This window comes from Podarcis tiliguerta, assembly GCF_965153285.1.
Source record: "Podarcis tiliguerta genome assembly, chromosome: 14".
Lineage (NCBI taxonomy): Eukaryota > Metazoa > Chordata > Lepidosauria > Squamata > Lacertidae > Podarcis > Podarcis tiliguerta.
In genome coordinates this window covers 47741147-47762097 of record NC_139547.1, presented here as the reverse complement: position 1 = coordinate 47762097, position 20951 = coordinate 47741147, and the positions used below count along the sequence as shown (strand labels likewise).

The 20951-nt window shown below is 51.6% G+C and overlaps 1 protein-coding gene across 2 annotated transcripts in view; it reads left to right on the top strand.

Moving 5' to 3' along the window:
* RAI1 (retinoic acid induced 1) overlaps positions 1-20951 on the top strand; it is a 236945-nt gene that overhangs the window by 213125 nt on the left and 2869 nt on the right. For both annotated transcript variants that reach the window (XM_083413305.1, XM_083413306.1), the window contains 3 exons: positions 957-6663; positions 13699-13792; positions 16270-16319. In XM_083413305.1, the coding sequence (XP_083269431.1) occupies positions 973-6663; positions 13699-13792; positions 16270-16319 (5835 nt within the window). In that variant the 5' untranslated portion in view covers positions 957-972. The remainder of the gene's footprint in view (positions 1-956; positions 6664-13698; positions 13793-16269; positions 16320-20951) is intronic.

Genomic DNA, 20951 nt, shown 5'->3' with positions numbered 1-20951 from the left:
CTTCCCCTACCCCTACTCCCGCCATCCGTAGCCAGGACACCACTGCCGACTTCGTATTGACTCGAAGAGAGCACGGAATGGGTGGCCGACCCGTGCTTGCTGGTGCATGCAAAGCCTAGTTGCATCTCCTCTTTACCAATCTCAGCTGTGCCGCTGAAAATAATTCTGGTGAGCTAGCCTGGGACTTGGGGGAGGGATCTAGATAATTGGCTTCCTCTAGGCACACCTGCAGCTGGATGGCTGCTAACTTCCTAATCGCCTTGCCCAAGTCCTCGAACGGACTGCATCACTTCTAAGTGGAACGTTTCAGATGTCCCCTGTGTACGAAAAGGTCCCTGCAATGAGAAACCAGCTCAGCGTGCAAGGGCTGGCCTTTGTCCCTGATGTGCTATGCTTGTTCCTTCGGGGTGTTGTTTGCTTTTTAACCGGGGGAGCATTCAGAAAAGGGGTGTAGTATGAAATGGTATGGATTGTTCCACCACCTCCTGCTGTTGTGAGTCCACACGCACACACACACACACACCATTCTCTTGAGGCTGATTTCTTTACATCTTGCCCAATTTTCTCCCTGTTTTTTTGGGGAGTGGGTTACAAGAAAGACTCCATTCTCTCCTCATCCCTTCTTTAAAGTCAGAACGTTGCACCCAGACCGGAATAATGCTTTTTACAGCGGTGAAAGAACAGTTTGCTGTTGTTGTTGTTGTTGTTTACCCTCTATCCATCTAGCTATCTGTATAGGATACTGCCTATCCATTATGTATGTACACACCCACGTACATATATAATTTGAAGCATTCGCCTCATGTGTTTGTTTATTTGCTTTTAAAGCACAGGCAACAGGGGAGCTGGGCTGGGGGAGATACAAGGTGGAAAGGTGGAAAGCAGGGAAGAAGAAAATCCATTTGTTTGAAACCCCCTTGTCTTTCTCTCTCTCTCTCTCTCCCCGCTCTGCACAGATAACAAGGCCCAGCCATGCAGTCCTTCCGCGAAAGGTGTGGTTTCCATGGCAACCAGCAGAACTACCAGCCGGCATCTTCGCAAGATTCATCACGCCTGGAGAATTACAGGCATCAAAGCCAGGCCGGGCCGCACTGCGAGCGTCAGAGGATGGTGGCGAAGGAGTACTACGGCCAGCAGCAGCCGCAGCAGCAGCCGCAACCCCCCCTGCCTTACCAGGGGTATGGGGAGAACAGCACCGTGGAGAAATATCACCGGGGGAATAAGCAGCTACGCAGCCAGCAACTCCCAGGCCGGCCGGCGTCCTTCCCAAATTACGCTGTCCAAGAGAACAGTCCCTATCCGGCCCGTTATTCCGGAGAGGAAGGCCTGCAGGCCTGGGGGTCACCGCAGCAACAGCCACCTCCGCCGCCGCAACCCTTGCCGGGAGGGGTGGCTAAATATGAGGAGAACTTGTTGAAAAAGACAGCCGCCTCCTCTGGCACCAGGCAATACCACGAACAGGCCCCTCAGCTCCCGTTCCGAACTCACTCCCTGCACCTTCAACAGCAGCAGCAGCAGCAGCAGCCCACCTTGACCTACCCCAAGCTCCCGAGGCAGAAGATCCAGAATGACGTGGCCTCCCCCATGTCGTTCCCACAGGGCGCCCACTTCACCCAGCATTCCCAGTCGTTCCCGGCCTCCTCGACGTACACGTCCGTCCAGAGCGGGAGCCAGGCCGCGCATTCCTACAAAAGCTGCAACGCTCCCTCGGCGCCACCGCAGCACGAAAGGACTCTGGGGAATGCCGCCAGCCTGCCCTCTGGGCAGCGGGTCCAGGGCCTACATGGCTATCAGCCTAACCGAATCAGCTACGACCAGCAGCAGCAGCAACAGCAACAACAGCAGCAGCAGCAGCAGTCCATGCAAGGAAGACACCATGCCCAGGAAGCCCTCCACTATCAAAACCTCGCAAAATACCAACATTACAACCAGCCGGGACAGAGCTACTGTCAAGCCGATGCCCCTGTGCGGACTCCAGACCAGTATTACCAAACGTTCAGCCCCAGTTCCAGCCATTCCCCAGCTCGTTCGGTTGGTAGGTCTCCCTCGTACAGTTCGACGCCTTCCCCGTTGATGCCCAACTTGGAGAATTTCCAATACAGCCAGCAGTCTCTGAGCACGGGGAACTTCCCGGCCAGCCTCTCCGACCACAGCCATTTTATGCCTTTGTTGAACCCTTCGCCGACCGACGGGGCGAGCCCTGATGCTCAGCCGCCCGCAAACTGCAAGAGCATGCCGAAGGAGAAGATCCCCGAGAACCTCTTGTCCGATCTCAGCCTGCAGAGCCTCACGGCGCTCACCTCCCAAGTCGAAAACATTTCCAACACCGTCCAGCAGCTTCTCCTCTCCAAGTCCACGGGGATGCCCCAGAAGAAAGGCATCAAGAACCCGCCAAGGACCCCAGAGCAGCTCAAGGGTCAGCACTGCAGCCCTGAAGGCAACAATTACTCTGCTGAGCAAGCGGGGACTCCCCTTTCAGACCCCCTGAGCACCCCGCAGTCGGTCCACGCTGAAGCCCAGGATGGGGATTACCTGAGTGGATCTGAGGAGCAGCTGGAAAGGAGCTTCCTCTACTGCAACCAGAGCCGCAGCCCAGCTCGCGTCAACAGCAATTCCAAGGCGAAGCCCGAGTCCGTATCCACGTGCTCGGTGACTTCTCCAGACGATATGTCCACCAAGTCGGACGATTCTTTCCAAAGCATCCACACCAGCTTGCCGCTGGAGAGCTTCACCAAGTTTGTGACCAACGAGAGGGATTGCCCCAGACTGCTCCTCAGCGCCTTGTCTCAGGAGGAGCTTGCCTCTGAGATCATCGGTTTGCAAGATGCTATCAACGAGAAAGCAGACAAAGGCTGGGCCAGCCCTCCTGCTCCAAACAAAGACCCTGACAAATCCCCTTTCCACTTAGAGAACCACAGAACCTGCCTGGATTCCATAGTCAAAAGTCCGTGGTCCAATCAGGGGGACTCAAATGCCCTCGCTGAGCCCTTGAAGTTGGACAAAGCTCTGGGGGGCAATAACGGGAAGAATTTCACAGAGGAAGTCTACAACAACTCCCAGGTGGCGTTTACAACAGCAGAGACGAAAAATACCCTGAAAACGACCAGCTCTGTGGGCTACAATTCCAAACCCAACATCTCGGCTGCCACTTCCAGCTCCGAGGCCACGAGCTTCAGCTGCTACTCAAATGCCACGGCCAATTCGGTGGGTTCTGAAAACGCCATGGAGAACTTTGACTGGCCGGACGAAAACCTCAGCGACACGTGGAAAGAGCTGGGGTCGAGCCTCCAAGGATCAGACCTTTCCAAGAGTTTGTTCTCTGGCAAACTGAGCGAGACGTCCGAGGAGAAAAAAAATGCTTGCTGCCTGAGTCTCTGCGACGCTGAGCAGGCGCCCCAACAAGCAGAGGGCTTCGATCAGCCGCAGGAGGCAAGCAAGGGAGAGAATCTGACTTACGACGAGGCCACCAGAGCAGACAGTGAGCGATGGCTGGAAGACACCACCAGGCAGTCCTGCTCAGGAGGAGACTTCAGTGAACTCCCCATGATGTCCTCTCCAGACCTGAAAGAATCCGATTTGGAACCTGAAGAGTACTCCTCTTTGTGTGAACTAGCGGCTTCTGAACAAAAGTCTTTGACCTATGATGCTTTTACACCTAAGCCAGCGGAGAACGCCCCAGCCCTCTCCCTGCAAGACACGCCAGGTTCAGCAGAAGAAATGGCAAATGCGGCGGAGAAAGAGAGTGCCACTCCTCCTTCGCACTTATCTGATCAGTCCGTTATCCTCTTGGGCCCAGCCGTTGGCACAGAGACAAAAGTGAAAAGTTGGTTCGAATCTTCCCTGCACCACTTGAAGCCTGAGGAGGAGGTAGCGGGAAGTGAAAACGCCCTTCCAGATAAGGCAGAGACGCTGGCAGCTTCGCTGGTGACTAACCAAGCCTCTCTTGAGCAGGTGCCAATAACCTCAGAACCAACATCTAGGGGCAAGAGCCTTCGCAGTAAGAAGGTCCACTGCAGGCTGTCGGGAGGCGAGGAACTCGTCCAACCCATGTCAAGCCCATGCACGGGCAACCAGGCAGCTGGCATGGTGGCCAGCAAATGCCCAGTTCCAAACAACCTGATTGAAATGCCAAGTAAGAGCGCCCATGGCCAAACTCCCCGGTTTCCAGCAGAAGGCTTGCCCGCGAGGATGTGTACCCGCTCGTTCACTGCGTTGACTGAGCCCAGGATGCCAGATCCTTTGGAAGGTGCAAAGGCCTCAACCCCTCAAGAGAAGTCAGGCAAGAAGACAGCGTGCGTCCTGAAACAGAGAGCCGCTTTCAAGGCTAGGAAGGCCAATGGCAAACCTTCTCCAAAGCCCAGCAACTCTGCTTCCCCGCCGGTCTCAAATTTGGCACAGAGCGAAGACTCTGGTCACAAGGCGAAAGAAGCCGATGGTGTTGAAACGGAAGCGAAAGACCAGCAGTCCATGATCCTTCGTTCCAGGACCAGGACCCAGGAGGTCTTCTACAGCAAGCGGAGGAGAGAGAAGAGCGCCATGGATGCTGGGCTCAAAGAGGGCAAGCCACCCAAGAAGGTTCTGCCAAACAACCACTTCCCCGGTTCCTTCAAGGTCAGCCCCCAAAGCAGGTCTGAGAGGGAGAGCAAAAGGCTGGCACTCCCGAAAGCCAGGCCTGGAATGGGTGGCAAGATGTCTGAGCAGCCGCTTCACAGTCTGAAGAGGAAGTCGGCCTTCATCCCACCGGTTCCTGCGAAAAAAAGGAACTTGGTCCTGAGGAGCAACAGTCACAGCGGCAGCAACGCGAAGGATGAGAAGCCGGAAGCTTCTGCCGGCCTGTTCAAGAGGATGCCGCTGGCCAAAAAGGCGAAAGCTAAGCTGTCCCCTAAGAACTCCTGCGAAGTGGTGCTCAAGTCCCCTCAGGTGAAGGAGAACCCTGACGTCTGCATCAAGATCACCTCTCGGGCCGCCTTCCAGGGAGCGATGAAGACGAAAGTGCTTCCCCCACGGAAAGGCCGGGGCCTGAAGCTGGAAGCCATCGTCCAGAAGATCACCTCTCCCAACCTGAAAAAGTTTGCCTGCCGAACAGCCACCGTCTCCTTCACCGTCCCTGCCGCCACCTCCCACAGTAATCCCCTCAGCCCATCCCTGCCACCGGAGAGGGAGCAGGCCTCAAAGAATGCAGGCGCAGCCCCAGCGGCGGGGGAAGCCAGGCCATTAAACCAGGCCTTGTCACAAAAGGCTCCCGCCGCTCCAGCAGCCGAGCAATTATGCAGAAGCCCGAACAACAGATCCTTCAGAGGAAAACTAATGAACAGTAAGAAACTGTCCTCCAACTGTTTCAAGGGTGAGGCCTATTCATCTCCCGAGACGTTGCAGCACAGCGGTGACGGCATGGCTGCCAGCGGCACCGGCCTGCTGCCCAAGAAGAGGAACCGAAAAGGGAAAGTGGCGGCCTTCCGAACGGCCAAAAATAGCCTGGAGAAGTGCCCTCACCTGAGCCCCGCTCTGCTTTTTGCATCCAGAGAAAAGGCGGCGGCTGCAGCGGCGGCGGCAGCAGGGAAAGGCGAGGAGGGACAAAGGGAGGCGAAGAAGCCAAAGGCCGAGGACAAAGGCTTCAGCAGCGCCGAGAGCTCTGAGGGGAGGTCCTCGCAGGCCCAGACCAGGGCGCAGAAGCAGCGGGCCAACCATTCCAACTACAACGGCTACACCAAGAGACAAAGGAAGCGGCTCAGCCGCCGCAAGGCCCCCAGCGTGCCCTCAAGGTGCAAGAGCAGGGCCAAGAGGCGGCACCCGCAACAGGCTCCCCTGCTGAGCCCGGCCGAGCCCGAAATCCGGCTCAAGTACGTCTCGTGCAAGCGGCTGCGGTCGGACAGCCGGGCGCCCCCCTTCTCGCCGTACGTCCGGGTGGAGAAGCAGGACGAGTTCGTCACCACCTGCACTGTCGTCAACTCGCCCGCCGAAGAGGCCCGGCTGCACAATAGCGAGCGCTCCTCCTCGTCTCCGTCTGCCCAGGCCGGGCTTTCGGGGGCCGCATCCCTCCAGCAGCCGCGGGCCGCCCTGCCTCTGTCGTCCACCATGCACCTCGGCCCGGTGGTCTCCAAGGCCCTCAACGCCACCTGCCTGGTCTGCTGCCTGTGCCGGAACCCGGCCAACTACAAGGACCAGGGGGACCTCTGCGGGCCGTACTACCCTGAGGACTGCCTTCCGAAGAAGAAGTCGCGGCTGAAAGAGAAGATCAAAGTGGAGGGGCTGGGCGAGGAGCCTCCGTCTCCGGCGGAAAGGCTGCTCAAAGCGACAGATAATAATTGTGCAACTAGTACGCCGGGTGGAAAGCCGCCAAGGTTGGACAGTGGCGCTGACTCAGCGAAACAGAGCGCTCTCCGCTCCAGTTCGAGGGGGATGTTTAGGAAACTACAAAGCTGTTACTGCTGCGATGAGAGGACAGAGGGAGAGGAGGCGGCGGTGGCGGCAGCAGCAGCCGCAGCCGCCGAGAAGCCCAGGAGGCACGAATGCGGCAAAGCGGAGCCGCCACCTCCGGACCCTGCCGGGGACACGCAGGAGCACTGGGTCCATGAGGCCTGCGCTGTGTGGACAGCTGGGGTTTACCTGGTGGCGGGAAAGCTCTATGGACTGCAGGAGGCAATAAAGATGGCTGCTGACGTGGTAAGAGTCCGCCCCTTAGCGTAAGCTCCGCTTGGAGCAGGCCGCGGGCACAGGCGCCAACAGAACCGCCTGCCGTACGCCAAAAGCCAACACCGCTTTGCAAAAGCAGGAATGACAAGGTTTGGGGTTGCAGGGCTCTGGGGAGGTGGTCAGGGCATCCTAACCAAGAGGCCAAAGCTGTAGGATTTGGATGTGTTTGGCTGGGCATTTGGTTCCTACTCGGAAGTTACGGGGAAACCTTTCCTGGAAGAAGCACAGTAGCCCAGTCAACAGTCTGATCTGTCTCACCCCAATGCTGCCTCTTGGCCAACTGTAAATTAGTCCTAGAGGGTTGGGGGGCCCTTGGCTGCTTTTGCCGTTCAGTCTACTTTCAGTCAGGTTTATTTTCATGCCTGGGAGTGTCTCAAAAAGGATGTAAGGAGAACGCTTCTTCATCAGATCAAATGCCAGGGGTCTCCACATTTGCTTTGGGTAGTTCCCCATCTTTTCCCAGTAGACAATGGGGCCTGGGTTTCTTGCTACCTGCAGAGTAGATGTGCCCCTTTTGATACCCGTTGCTTAGCGAGAGCAGCATGCTGGGGAGGAACAGGGTCCGTGTGTTTGCCGCAAGCGATTCCCCCCAACCCTTGACGCGAATATTGCACCCCAGCATAAAATGGAGCCTGGTGCCATTCTGAGCAGAGCAATCTATGCCTCCCTGTGCTGCTGTTTGTGTTTAAGAAATACTGTTACTCCGACAATGGGCTTCTGCCCAAAGACCTTTGCAGCGGCTAATGCACCTGGAAAGCACAAACATGGGCCTTAAAAACGACCGCCTTCTCTGTGCTGCTTGTCCCCAGCGTTTGGTTTCAGGGGTATACTTCCCTTGTACATGGAAGTTCCATTTAGCCAGCATGGTCACCAGCTCCTGGCAGCTCTACGTTCTGTGCATTCCTTTCATTCATACAAAAGCCACCCAGGCTAGCTTGGATCAGTGTGGAATCTGTGTGCCAATTATCCATTGTACAACAGGGCATCCTCATTTCCCTGGCATTTTCCTAGCATCCAAACAGTGATATGTTGCTGCTGCTGGGAAGATGCCATTTGGGGGTTTTGCTGCGTGGCCTCATCCCCTTCCTGCCTTCTTCTACTTATGAAAGCCAAATGAGATGTTCCGAGGGATCTGTGGTTGGCACCCAGAGCAGGACCCCTGTGCCTGATGGAAAGAGGCAACAGGGCGCAATGTCATCACACTCAAAAGTCCTCTGTCTGCAGGGGAGCAGAAGGCAAAGGATTGGAAAGAAGGACCAGGTTATCATGGTGCCATACACCTTTGTTCACTGGGGAGAAGAGGACATGAGGTTCCTTGCCATCCACAGTAGCCATGCATCTCTTAATCCCTGAGTCGTGGGTTCGAACCCCACGTTGGCCAAAAGGTTCCTGCATTGCAGGGGGTTGGACTAGATGACCCTTGTGGTACCTTCCCATTCTGGGATCTGGGATCTCTCTTAAGAGTTGACCCTTGTCCAGGCCATTTGGCTGGATAATCTCCCAGCCTTTCGATCAGGAACCTTGGATGTCATCTTCCCTCGCCATTTCACCCACCACCGGCCAACATCCTGTTGTGGTCCAGCACATTCCCAGAAGCAGTTTGGCTTGCGTTCTCATTCTGTGCATGCACCGTACATTTAAAGCGCATGGCTTTCCCCGCAGGATCCTGGCAACTATCATTTCCCCCTTAAAGGTAAAGGTACCCCTGCCCGTACGGGCCAGTCTTGACAGACTCTAGGGTTGTGCGCCCATCTCGCTTAAGAGGCCGGGGGCCAGCGCTGTCCGAAGACACTTCCGGGTCACGTGGCCAGCGTGACATCACTGCTCTGGCGAGCCAGAGCCGCACACGGAAACGCCGTTTACCTTCCCGCTAGTAAGCGGTCCCTATTTATCTACTTGCACCCAGGGGTGCTTTCTAACTGCTAGGTTGGCAGGCGCTGGGACCGAACAGCGGGAGCGCACCCCGCCGCAGGGATTCGAACCGCCGACCTTTCGATCGGCAAGCCCTAGGCACTGAGGCTTTAACCCACAGCGCCACCCGCGTCCCTTCACATTTCCCATTCCTCATTTCCCCCTTACAGAGCTGCAATTCCCTTTCTTGGGCAGAAGTCACGCGCTTTAAACGTTTGGTCCACACGCAGCCTCAGTCTGCATTCTCTCTGCTGCTAGCCTCTGTTCCCAGGCACATTCTCACATAGTATTTGCTCCTCCCACCTTGTCCTTGCTTGCTGCCAAACCATTTTTGCATGAAATCGACGACCCACCTCCTGCGTATTTCAGCTGTACCGCTCAACTCATCATGAAAAGGCTGGTGAGCAGAATCTGAGAAAAATCAGGCAGTCTTTACAAGAGAGGCTGAGGCTCAGGAAATTAAGAAGGACAAGTGGGGCCTTCAACAAAAGGCTGCAGCTTGAAGTGTCCCTGTCCAGGATACTCCATTCCACCCCCCTTTTGCCCAGTCGTTCCTTTCCTTCCTCTCCCAGCAGCCCGTCTGTGCCCACTGCGTTTTGTTCCCTTGGGCTGGCAATGACCTGTCCTTGCAGTCTTCATTTGGTTTCGATTTGATTCAAATGGTTTCATCTTCAAGAACTTGGTTCACACATGGTGCTAGTAAGTCATGCAGTGGACGATGATGATGATTTAAATGTGTTTATATCCTGGCTTTCTCCCAAGTTGGGATTCAAGGAGGCTTACAGCATCTAAAAACATCATTGTAGAGTACAACGTAATAAACACGAACTAGATAAAAGCAATAGTTAAAACACATTGAAAACTGGCATTAAAATCCAGCCTGACCTGAAAGCAGCCCAGCGACCGGCATCACCTGCACCTAAGTTTTCAAAGACCTGCCTGAACAGGAAGGTCTTAGGCTGCCAGCAGAAAGATAACCAAGAGGGAGCCAGTCTAACTTCTCATGGGAGAGAATATGGGGTTGCTTATTCTGCAGCCTGCCACTCCAGCGTTCCACTCCAGGTTTAGTGGATTATAGATTATGAGCCTTATGGTTCCAACACCAGGATGTTTCATGGCTACTCTTAAATGGGAGGTGTAGCCTCCCTGTATGAGAACATACGAACACAAGGCTTGCCTCTTTTAGTTCAAGCTAAAGTTCCACCAAGTCCCACATTCTGTCCTAAATTGAATGGAAATCTAGAAAGCTTGCCTTCCCCCTTCTAGATCAGCTTCTAGATCTGACATTGTGTTCTACTTCTTTTCAATTTATTTATTTGGTTTTTCAAATTAAAATTTTACAGAGATATATCAAACATAAATCATAAAAACAAGATTTCAAGGAATCTCCTGGACTTTCATCCTCCCCTTTGTGGGTCCTATTATTAATCATTTCCTCCTGCATCTTTTATGATGATACAAACCTTTTACATCTCCATTGTATCCAAAATTCAACCTCAGACTCCAAGTGATATTCTAGTCCTACTAACGATTTTAACTGTTTACAATGGTCTTTAAGATAAGTTAAAGTTTTCCCCCATTCCTTGTTAAAATTTTGGTCTTCCTGATTTCTGACTCTTCCGGAAGAAGTCTACTTCTAACCCCACAAATGAGCACTCCACCTTGTCAGGTAGAAACTCTTGTGACGCCTCAGGGGCTCCTTGAACCTCCAAGGCCACGTGGCTTCGAAAGACTGGGATACCTTAGGTGCAGAGGACAGAGGTGACTTCTCCAAGGCAAACTTTTCATAGCGCCAGGCAGAGGGCCTCCCCAGCAGTGGTGCCCACCCTTTGGACGTAGCTGTCAACGTTTCTCTTTTCTAAAGGGAAATTCCCTTATTCCGAATAGGATTCCTCGCAAGAAAAGGGGAAAGTTGACAGCTATGCCTTTGGAACACCCTCCCATCGGATGTCAAGGAGATAAGTACCGTATTTTTCGCCCTGTAGGATGCACCGGCCCATAGGACGCACCTAGTTTTTTGGGGGGGGAATAAAGGGGGGGATTATTTCCCCCCCAGGCGTGGGGCTGGGGCGGGGGAAACACCCAGGCTTCAGCGAAAGCCTGCATTCACCCCATAGGACACACACACATTTCCCCTTCATTTTTGGAGGGGGCAAAGTGCGTCCTATAGGGTGAAAAATACGGTAACTATACAATCTTTAAAAGACATCTGAAGGTAACCCTGTATAGGGAAGCTTTTTAATGTTTTATCATGTTTTTATATATGTTGGAAGCCGCCCAGAGTGGCTTGGGCAAGCCAGGCAGATGGGTGGGGTACAAATAAATTATTATTATTATTATTATTATTATTATTATTATTATCGTCATCGTCATCATCATCATCTCAAAAAGCACTTCCTACTACTGCTGCATGCATACATTTAGAAAAGCCAAAGCATTACCGAAACCCTCAGAGGAATCTGAAGCAATGGCAAAAGTGAAAAAGAAACATCAGCAAGACCAGGGCCTTCCCTATCACTAGGCAGACTGAGGCAGCTGCCTCAAGGTGGCACACGTCGCGGGGCAGAGCAGCAGCGGTGAGGTGCTAGAGATGGCATAGCCTGCCATGCACCCCAAGAGACCCTCCTGCCCCACCAAGAGTGCTGAAGCACATCAACACCGTACGTATAAAATGCATGGCTCCCCCAGAGAATTCTGGGAACTGGAGTTGTTCTCCCCGGCATCCTTAAACCACAGCTCCCAGAATTCTTAGGGGGAAGCCAAGCTCTTTAAATCGATTGTGCAGATGTGGCCTGTGTCCATAAGGAACTCAACGACCTGTGAGTGAGTCAGGCAGGCAGTTCTAGCTGAAACATGTGGCTGAAACATTCAGGAAGATTATTAAAGGCATGTCGAGCTTCAGGTTTTCTTTGTAAGCCCCAAATCTATGCCCCTTCCCCCACTGCTTTTTTAATAAACTTAAAAAAAACCTTTTTTCCTTTGCTTACTGGGTAGCTGAGCCGACTGCAAAGTGCAGAGTCAACAAGGCCCCATCCAACCTCCATCTTCATTTGCCCACAGGCACTGCACATATTTATGTGTTGTGGCCCTGTGCCCTTCCAGGTCCTTCTACGTACCTTGCAATGCCCCTCCTTGCTAGAACACATGGAAGTTTGCTTATCCCAAGGTAACAACCCCTTGGATGTTTTTGCTGTTCAGGCTTTTAGCTCACCTTCTTCCCGTCAGGCATGCAACGTGAATGCAGTAGGACTTGCAATGGCCAGAATTTATTTCTTAAGGAATCGAAGCTGTTTACAACAATTGTACATAAAACCCTGCAATAAATGCCATTTAAAAAAAAATTTTAAACTGCAAAACAGCTGTTATGGAAATATGAATTCTTCGTTGCCTGCATAGGACTGATGGAATAGAAAAGTTTTCAGCTGTTTTCTACTGAAAGTACAAGGCTCGTCCAAGGACACTGAAGGACACTTTCAAATGTGCCTTACCTGCCTGGAGGATGACCAACGATGCTCCTGCAGGTGATCTCAGTGATGGAGCTGGGATACAACAGTTCAGGCGGCCTTTGAGGTTCCCTAGGCCTGAGCTGTTCAGGGCTTTGTAGATTGATACGAGGACCTTGAACCTGGCTCTGCAGTAGCATATGAGAATGCTTACATGCATTGCAGAATCCTCTCTGCTGCGCAAACGATGGTCAGGCACCAATGAAACTCACCTTAAACCCAGTAGGAGAACAGTACGTGATCTTAACCTCCGATTCGTGTGACCAAGAGCTCTGTGCATGCACAAATTGGACGGAGACAGAATTTATTTCAATAGGGAGGTTTATGCATAGAGGCTGGGCTGAATGTCCATTATCTATCACCACTAGGCTGCAAGGTGAAGTGACCAATGGGGGGGATAGATGAAGGCAGGAACCGGGACCTGAATGATACATTGAGATGGCTAGTTGGGCACCAATCGGTCTGCATTCCAGGTTGCAAAATGTATTATTGGTCTGTGTTGCTTCAGTGCTGGTTGGCATCATCTGCTTGTTTTGTTCCCAGGTCTGGACCTGTTTCTCAGTTAATGTTTCCCTCCTTCCGCTTCTCTGCAGTGACCCATGTAAATTTTGATTCTGAGTGTGTATGACATCATCGTGCAGCTTGATCAGCAAAAAACAACAACATATATTACATCATTCATAGAATTGTAGGGGATCCTGAGGATCATCGAGTCCAACCCTCTGCAATGCAGGAGTAGGCAGCCGCCCCATACAGGGATCGACCCTGCACCCTTGGCATGACCAGCACCATGCTCTAACCCAGGCATAGGCAAACTTGGCCCTCCAGATGTTTTGGGACTACAACACCCATCATCCTTAGCTGCTAACAGGACCAGTGGTCAGGGATGATGGGAGTTGTAGTCCCAAAACATCTGGAGGGCCGAGTTTGCCTATGCCTGCTCTAACCAACTGAGCTATCCAAATCAAAACAAATTGCAGCAAGGGCAAGGGAGGAGGGAAATGGTCGTGAGAAGCAGAAAGGGGGGGTCACAATGATGCAACACACACAAAATTGTGGCATTAGTGTTGGGATAAGTGTTGCTGTCGTTCATATGGGGGCTAACCACCTACGACAGGTTAGGGCTGCGTAATAAAATGCACTTTGTGTCCCACAGCGTCAGAGTGAGAAGCAGCACTCCTAGAATCTAGAAATGTGTATGCGATTGGGGCGGGGAGAACTATCTGGGGGCACAACTAACAAGCTCCACCTTCCCGCAAGCAACAGGGAAGGATGTGGCCTAAGGATGACCTCCCTGCCGAAACGGATGTCGCTAACTAAAGCTACCTTTGCGCAGTGGCGTAGCGTGGGTTGTCAGCACCCGGGGCAAGGCAAGTAATTTGTGCCGCCTAACCCGTGGATTTGCGCCCACTAACCCGTGGATTTGCGCCCCCTAACCCTAAGCCCCAGATGTTGCGCCCGGTGCGGCCAGCCCCCCCTACACCCCCCACGCTACGCCACTGCCTTTGCGAAAACAAACAGCCATGACGCTAGATCTCATGGGGTCCTCTTTTTTCCCTTTCTTTTTCTTCCCCTCGCCTGCTGACCGCAGAGATGCTCCAGTTGTCAGCAAGTAGGAGCAACCATTGGCTGCTGCCATAAGGGGTGTGCCCAAACCTTTCACTACATATGTGCCATTGATACAGGTAAGATTCCCACTGGGGGCAAGAGATTTTTGTCAGGTCCTGGGGCAGGGGAAGATGGAAGATGGAAGTACTTCACCTTTTGTCTACTACAGAATACACTCGCAGCTAAGGAGACGTCTTCATTTAGAAAAAAATACAGATGTACCTTGAAAGTCGAACGGAATCAATTCCGGAAGTCCGTTCGACTTCCAAGGTGCGGCTTCTGATTGGCTGGAGCGTCCTGCAGCCAATTGGAAGCTGAGGAATTCGCACTGGACATTCGGCTTCCGAAAATCATTCAAATGCCGGAACAATCACTTCCGGTTTTCAATCGTTCGGGAGCCGAAACAGTTGAGTTTACAGGCATTCGGCTTCCGAGGTTCCATTGTACCTGACAGCAACTTGAAGAGGAGGAAATTCAGGAAAATACAGTCAACCCCACCCCACAACTCCTATTTGTTATTTTATATATATATATATATATATATAATGCTGCAGAAATCCTGACCTCAGACCTCCAACATCATGTGTCAACATCTGAACCTGCAACATGTGATGCATTTTTTTAAAAATTGGCCAACTTTGCCTCTTACTCTCCTTGATCTGGTTTGGTCGAGTCTATCTCAGCTATAAATGAGCCTTGCAGGTGTGGCTGCAGCAAACAAACTTCTCAATTAACTACGGTTTCCCATTGCACCCAAATCAAGAAACTCCAGTTAATGGCTTTGGAACAAGTCCCAGGATATTACGGCATCTTCAAAGCACAGATTCACATCTTGGCTTGTCCCAAAGCCATTAACTGTAGTTTCCTGTTTCAAGCAAAATGGGGTGGTGGTGGTCTGTAGTTCAGGTGTAGCCAATGTGGGGCCCTCCAGATACTGCTGGACTACAACTCCCATCATCCCTGACCATTGGGCATGCTGGCTGGGACTGATGGGAACTAGCCACCACAACATCCTGAAGGCAGTGACACCTGCTATAGTTAATGGAAGAATTCCCCACGTGTTTCTTGACTTGCACAAACGGGTGGCGGGAATTGCATACACCCACAATGCTAATTCACATCTGGGCATACTATACCAAGATATGGCTATCTGAATTCTTGCTCTCTTTTCTTAAAAAACAGACAACAATCCCCCCCCCCTTTTTTTAAAAAGGGACATTGAAAATTGGAGTGGTGCCCCTGGTGCGACTTGTCGCAGGCTGGGCTGTGCCCCAGATGTTGCTCCCAAACCAGCTGTTGGTTGCTGCTGTTCTGCAGGATGCAGAATGTCATCTATCCTCCTACGGAGGACCTTAAGGTTCATAAATAGCAACACCCTAGAGGTCCCGGGCCCTAAGGAAGTTAGATTAGCCAGAGCCAGGGCCTTTTCAACACTGGCCCCGGCCTGGTGGAACACTCTGCCTCATGAGACCAGGGCCCTGCAGGATCTGATTCTTTCCGCAGGGCCTGTAAAACAGAGTTGTTCCACCTGGCCTTTGGCTTGGAATCAATTTGATTCCCTCCCCCTTTTTCTTTTTTCCTTTCTCCTTCCGTGATGGAACTCCTATTTGAGGACTTCCCTGGCTTTTTTCTGGCCCATATAGGACCAGTCTGGATAGTTGGCCTTGGTGAACACTTGACTTTTTCATTCCCCAAAAAGTTTTTGATTTGAGTTTCTACTGAAATGAGACTGCATTTTAATGTTTTAAGATATTTTTATCTTGTTTTTTAAGTTGTATTTCAATCAATTGTTTTATATGGGGTGTTAGCTGCCCTGAGCCCGCTCTTGGCTGGGGAGGGCAGGGTATAAATAAAATTTATTATTATTATTATCTGCCCCTGGCCACCACTCTTGGTTTGCCAAGGGAGAGAATGCAGCCATTGATTCACAATAGAAAGATGGCTGAAACCCACCGAGGGTTCAGTAACAAAACGGATTGGAGTGGGGATAAATTGCAACCCCTGCCCCACCCTTTTTGCTTGAAGGGGCCTGGTTTTGAGGGTTGCAAAGCATGCTTTTAAGAGTTGTGCATGGGAGGCCACGTTAGCAGAGAAGGTTGGGAGGGAAGGTAAAACGGGGAAAGAAACACTGGTCTCTAACGGATGCAGTGGCGTAGCGTGGGGGTGCAGGGGGGGCCGGCCGCACCGGGCGCAACATCTGGGGAGGGGTGCACTCGCACTCGCAGCTCTCTGCCCCTACCTGGCTCACTCACTCTCTCTCACTGCAGTGCTGGCTGTGCGAATCCGATCCGAGCCGCCGGGTCGCCGCCCACTGTGGAGGGGAGGGTGCCAGGCGTGCGGTGCGGTGCGGAGAGAGAGCGAGGGACTATCTGGGGGAGGGACAGTGCAGCGGGGGGGGGCACAAATTACTTGCCTTGCCCCGGGTTAGGGGGCGCAAATTACTTGCCTTGCCCCGGGTGCTGACAACCCATGCTACGCCACCGAACGGATGCAATGAATTTTGAGTGCAAGACAAGGATCCCCATTCACTGCTGCTCCTCTGCTCTGTTTGCAGGTTGTTTGTTAAGTGAAGAGACCTTCTTGCTGAACTGCCCTAGACATAAGGTAGGTGAGCGGACCTTCAGAAACAAGGGGAAATCTCTGGGGGTTTGTTGCTCTCTGCACTCTCTCCTGGCTGTGGCCATCAGGAGCTGCTTTGCACGAAATCAGACCAGCGTAAGTCGACAAAACTGAGGATGGTCAACTGGCTGGCAGAAGCTCTCTGGCAACAATGCCTTCTCAATTCCAAGCTTTTTAGAAACAGATCCACCCGGAATTTGAATCTGATGTTTTCTGTGTGCAAATCAGGTTCTCTGTCCCGGTTCTGTGGCCCAGGGGGTGAGTTTCTGCGCTTGAGATTCTGTACAGAGTTGTACTAGATGCAGAAATCAGCAACCTGTTAGGCGCTCAGATTGCTTACCTTCTCCCCTGCCCTTCCTTTAAAAAACAACAACAAACAAGTTTCTAGTCCTTAAATTTGCAAAGATTGCATTGGGGGAACTCTGTAAGCATTGCCAGTTGAAATCCCAGAAGGTTGAGTAGAATTTCCATGATGTAATTTCTCTGCCCCTCTCTGTTCAAATTCACAATCCTATACAAGTCTCCACACTAGTAAGTTCCATTGAGTAGCGCATTGAATAAAGGTAAACGTAGCCAGCGTGACATCGCTGCTCTGGCGAGCCAGAGCCGCACACGGAAACGCTGTTTACCTTCCCGCTAGTAAGCGGTCCCTATTTATCTACTTGCACCCAGGGGTGCTTTCGAACTGCTAGGTTGGCAGGAGCTGGGACCGAAAGACAGGAGCGCACCCCACCACGGGGATTCGAACCGCCGACCTTTCGATTGGCAAGCCCTAGGCACTGAGGCTTTAACCCACAGCGCCACCCGCGTCCAGCGCATTGAATAGCTCAGTGATAAAGCTGCTGTTTTATATGCAGAAGGTCTCAGGTTCAGCATTTCCAGGTATGGCTGGGAGAGATCCCTGTCTGAAATCCTGGAGACCTGCTGCCAGTCAGAGTCTGCGTAGTGTAAGGATGGGGTAGGAAAAAAGATTCAGTTTACCTTTTAAAGGTGAAGCTACCTTTTGCGCTACCCAAACAATACACACAAACCGAACCAAGACAGAGCTGCCTTTGGAATCCACGCCTCTCCAAATTTTGCATTGCGGTTCTCCAGCCAAGTAACGTGTACAAAAATGAACATAGTAACATGGTAAAGAAAAGTGTGCATAGAAATGATCGCGAAAAAACTTACAAAAAGACATTACAGTGGGAGAAATTGCCTACTAACGTGTACACTAGGGAAAAACTGCCTACAAAAACATGTTTTGTTTCTGACATTGCCTTGCAAGACTGCGAGTTATTTCTCAGTTTTTATCATTATTCATTAAATTTGTATACCGCCCTCCATCTGTAGATCTCAGGGAGGTCCACAACACAGAAATACAAGATTAAAAAAGCACACAAAATACATAATAAAAACAAGAAGAAAAACAAACAAACCAATACCCCCCCCCCTCATTTGTGTGTGTAAACTTGGGAAAATCTCATTTAAAAAAAAAAAGTGTTAGGAGTAATTCACACTTAAACCCTGGCGACTTTTCATGAGGACTCATTTTTTTAATTTAAAAAAAATGGCAAACTGGTGTGGAAATGTGCATAACTGAACATAAGATTGGAGAAATGAGAAACTGAAGTTCGCCCGTCTCTAGTGTAGACGGTGCTCAGCGGGTAGAAGGCAGTCCCTGCCTGTTCCAAATGCCCCTTCCTCCCAGGAACGCAGGGAATAGGTTTGCAGCGTTTTTGCTTTCCTCTGCACAGAAAGGGTTAAAGTTGGCAGAGGATTCTGATGTGTCTCTGTCTGGGTGCTTTATATGCACGGACACACATGCTGGCAGCAGGGGCCGTGCTGCTATCTTCCCTATCCAGGCAATTGGAGCTGCCACCTGGCCAGAGCTGGCAACAGCACCTGGCATCTCCTGGCAGCAGCCAGGATCCTAGCACCCTGGCAGGTCCCATGGCTGATGCCTGCCCTGGGTTTCCCTCAATTTATTCTATTTTTTTCCCCTTGGCTAATCACTCCAAACAGCCCCAGGCAGCTGGGCCTGGCTACCCATTTAATTCCCTACAGTGCCTCCAACCTAAAACCGCTCTGGGGTATTGTGATAAATTAAACAGCTGGCGAACCACTAGGTTCAGCTTCCTGGAGCACAGCCACTGCCCCTAGGTGAGCCTTCCAGAGCCCCCGAAGGAAGGGGTGCACCATATGACACATCGCCCAGGGCCTTCTCCAACCCTCCGCATGACCGGAGAAGATCAGGCTGGCTTGACCACAATTTCATCCTCCTGGCCGGCTGCCAGAACAGAAGGATGTAAAAATGTGTGTGCCCGGGCTGTGTGGGTTTGCATGTTAACATTTGCATTTGTTTTTCCACTCTCCCTAAGATTTTGGTGTGTTGTTTTTTTAAAGCTGGAAGAGGGGAGCACTTTGCATGTGCTCAAAGCGCTCCTGTCCTTGAAACTGATGTGTTTTGGAAACTGCTTCCTCTCGGGAAAGGAGGCACTGTGCAGTGTCTCTGCCCCTAGACGCTTTAAAATAAACACAACACACTCTGCCTTGTTCTGCTCAGGACAAAGAAAATGCGAGTGGTTCTTTAGCATTAGGACAAAGGTCCTTCTAACTCCAGTTTCCAGGAGTAGTGAACCAGAAGCCTCTGGTAAGCCCTCGAGCAGAGAACGGAAGTAGTATATTCCCACTGTTGCAGCCTAGAAACTGGTTTTTGAGGATATGCTTCTGACTATGAGAGCTCTGTATTAGCAACATGACTAAGGCTGCATATGCACTATATCTTTAAAGCACCTTCAAAGCACATTTTTGCACCTCTAAAGAATTCTGTAGTTTGAGGTTGATGGGAATTCTGTGTGAGGGGGAAACTACAGCACCCAGAATTCCTTGAGGGAAATAATGTGCTCTAAAGGTACATTGTGTATGCAGATTGATAAATCTGTCCCAATTTTTTTTTTAATCTCCTCCTCCTCCACAAATTTGTCTAATCCCCTTTCTAAACCTGTCTAAGCCAGTCCACATCCTGTTATGGCAAACGCCGTGACTTAATCATGCCTCGCGGAAAGACCTCCTTTCTTTCATCCTCCCTGAATATCCTTCCCATCAACTTCGCTCGGTGATTCAGAGTTCTAGTATTAGGGTTGCGGGGTGGAGGGAACTCTGCGCGTGTTCAAACCCTGCGCTCTCAGTCCGAGCAGCCGGAAACTACTTTGGGCAAAACAAGTAGCAGCAACCCTCTGGGCAAAGGGGAGCTCAGGCACCTCTCAGCTCCAAAGGCTGCCTTCCTCTTTGGCTTGAGGCTGCCTGCCAGCCAGCCATCAGGATTAGGCCTCCGTGGCGCTAAGGCCAGCACCCAGAAGTCTTTGGGTGGCTGTTATCCCACATCACAGCCAGCTCCCCACACACGCCTCTCTGCCTCTCAGGAGCGGGTTTGCATGCCCAACACCAGCGGCGTTTGCAGTATTCCTCTCGGCAGCTTGTGTTTGCAAGCAACATCCTCTCTCGCTTCCCATCCCTGTCAGGACGGGGAGCAAGCTGGCCACGGCTGTGGGGAGGCGGACGCCTTTCCTTCACACCGCTTACTGCAGTTCCTGCCACGTCCTATTCCTCCTCCTCCTCCTCCTCCTCCTCCTTCCCCACCGTCAAGGAAACAGGAGACAGCCTTTTGGAGCAAAGGCCTTTTGTCTTGCCTTAGTAACCGCTGACCAGGCCTCTGACATAATTTAATCACCATGGCGAGGGCTTCCTGCCTTCTCCCCCTTCCTCCCACCCTCCCAACACCACGCCAAGGGTTGCACCTGGTTATCTGCAATTTGAAGCAGATGGGAGAAGGAGGAGAGATGGGGATCTGGGGAGGCAGGCTGGCAGGCATTCCTAAGAAAGAAAACAGAGAGGCTGAGGGGTGTCTCTCCCTTGCCAGCTCAGGCAGGAAAGAAGTCCAGCAGCCGACCAGCATAGGCCTCACCTTGACTCCCACCCCACGGCAGCCATTATGAGCCTGATCTGCTGGCAGGGGGCGGGGATCTCCCTACACACACACACACACACACACACACACACACACACTCCCCTCTGCAAATCTGACAAAAGCTACAGTCCACCTGGAATTCTGCCGATTTCTACAAAGGCATGGGCCTCTAAGCTTTTTTTTTCCAAAAAATACTTTTAAAACAAGGAGAATAAGAATGCCCTTCTTCCTTTGTTTTCCCTTCCCCGTGAATGTGCGAACCCATTAATTTGGAGAAGGGGCTTAATGAAATCTGCAAGCCCCTCTGCCAATTCCTTCCCCCGTTTTAACCAAGCCAGTACACACAGACACACACAACTTTTTAAAAAGTAGTTGAAAGTAAGGGCAGTGGCACCCACAGCAGCCCTCTCCACATTGTTATTCAAGCATGGAGTCAGACTATTCTGTCTGTCCAAATTTCCCCTTCAGATTACCGTAATTTGTGTGTGCGTGCAGCTTCTGTGAAGACCTTTTTCCATATGTTCTGTTGGTGCTTTGAAAAGTTAAACCAGTTGAACATAGACTAGCCAGCCCCACAAAGCCTCTGCCGGGAGTTGCTCCTCACAGGACTGTGATGCTTAAATCTCTACACCCTTTTATCTTTGCATTGTGATGCCTACATTATC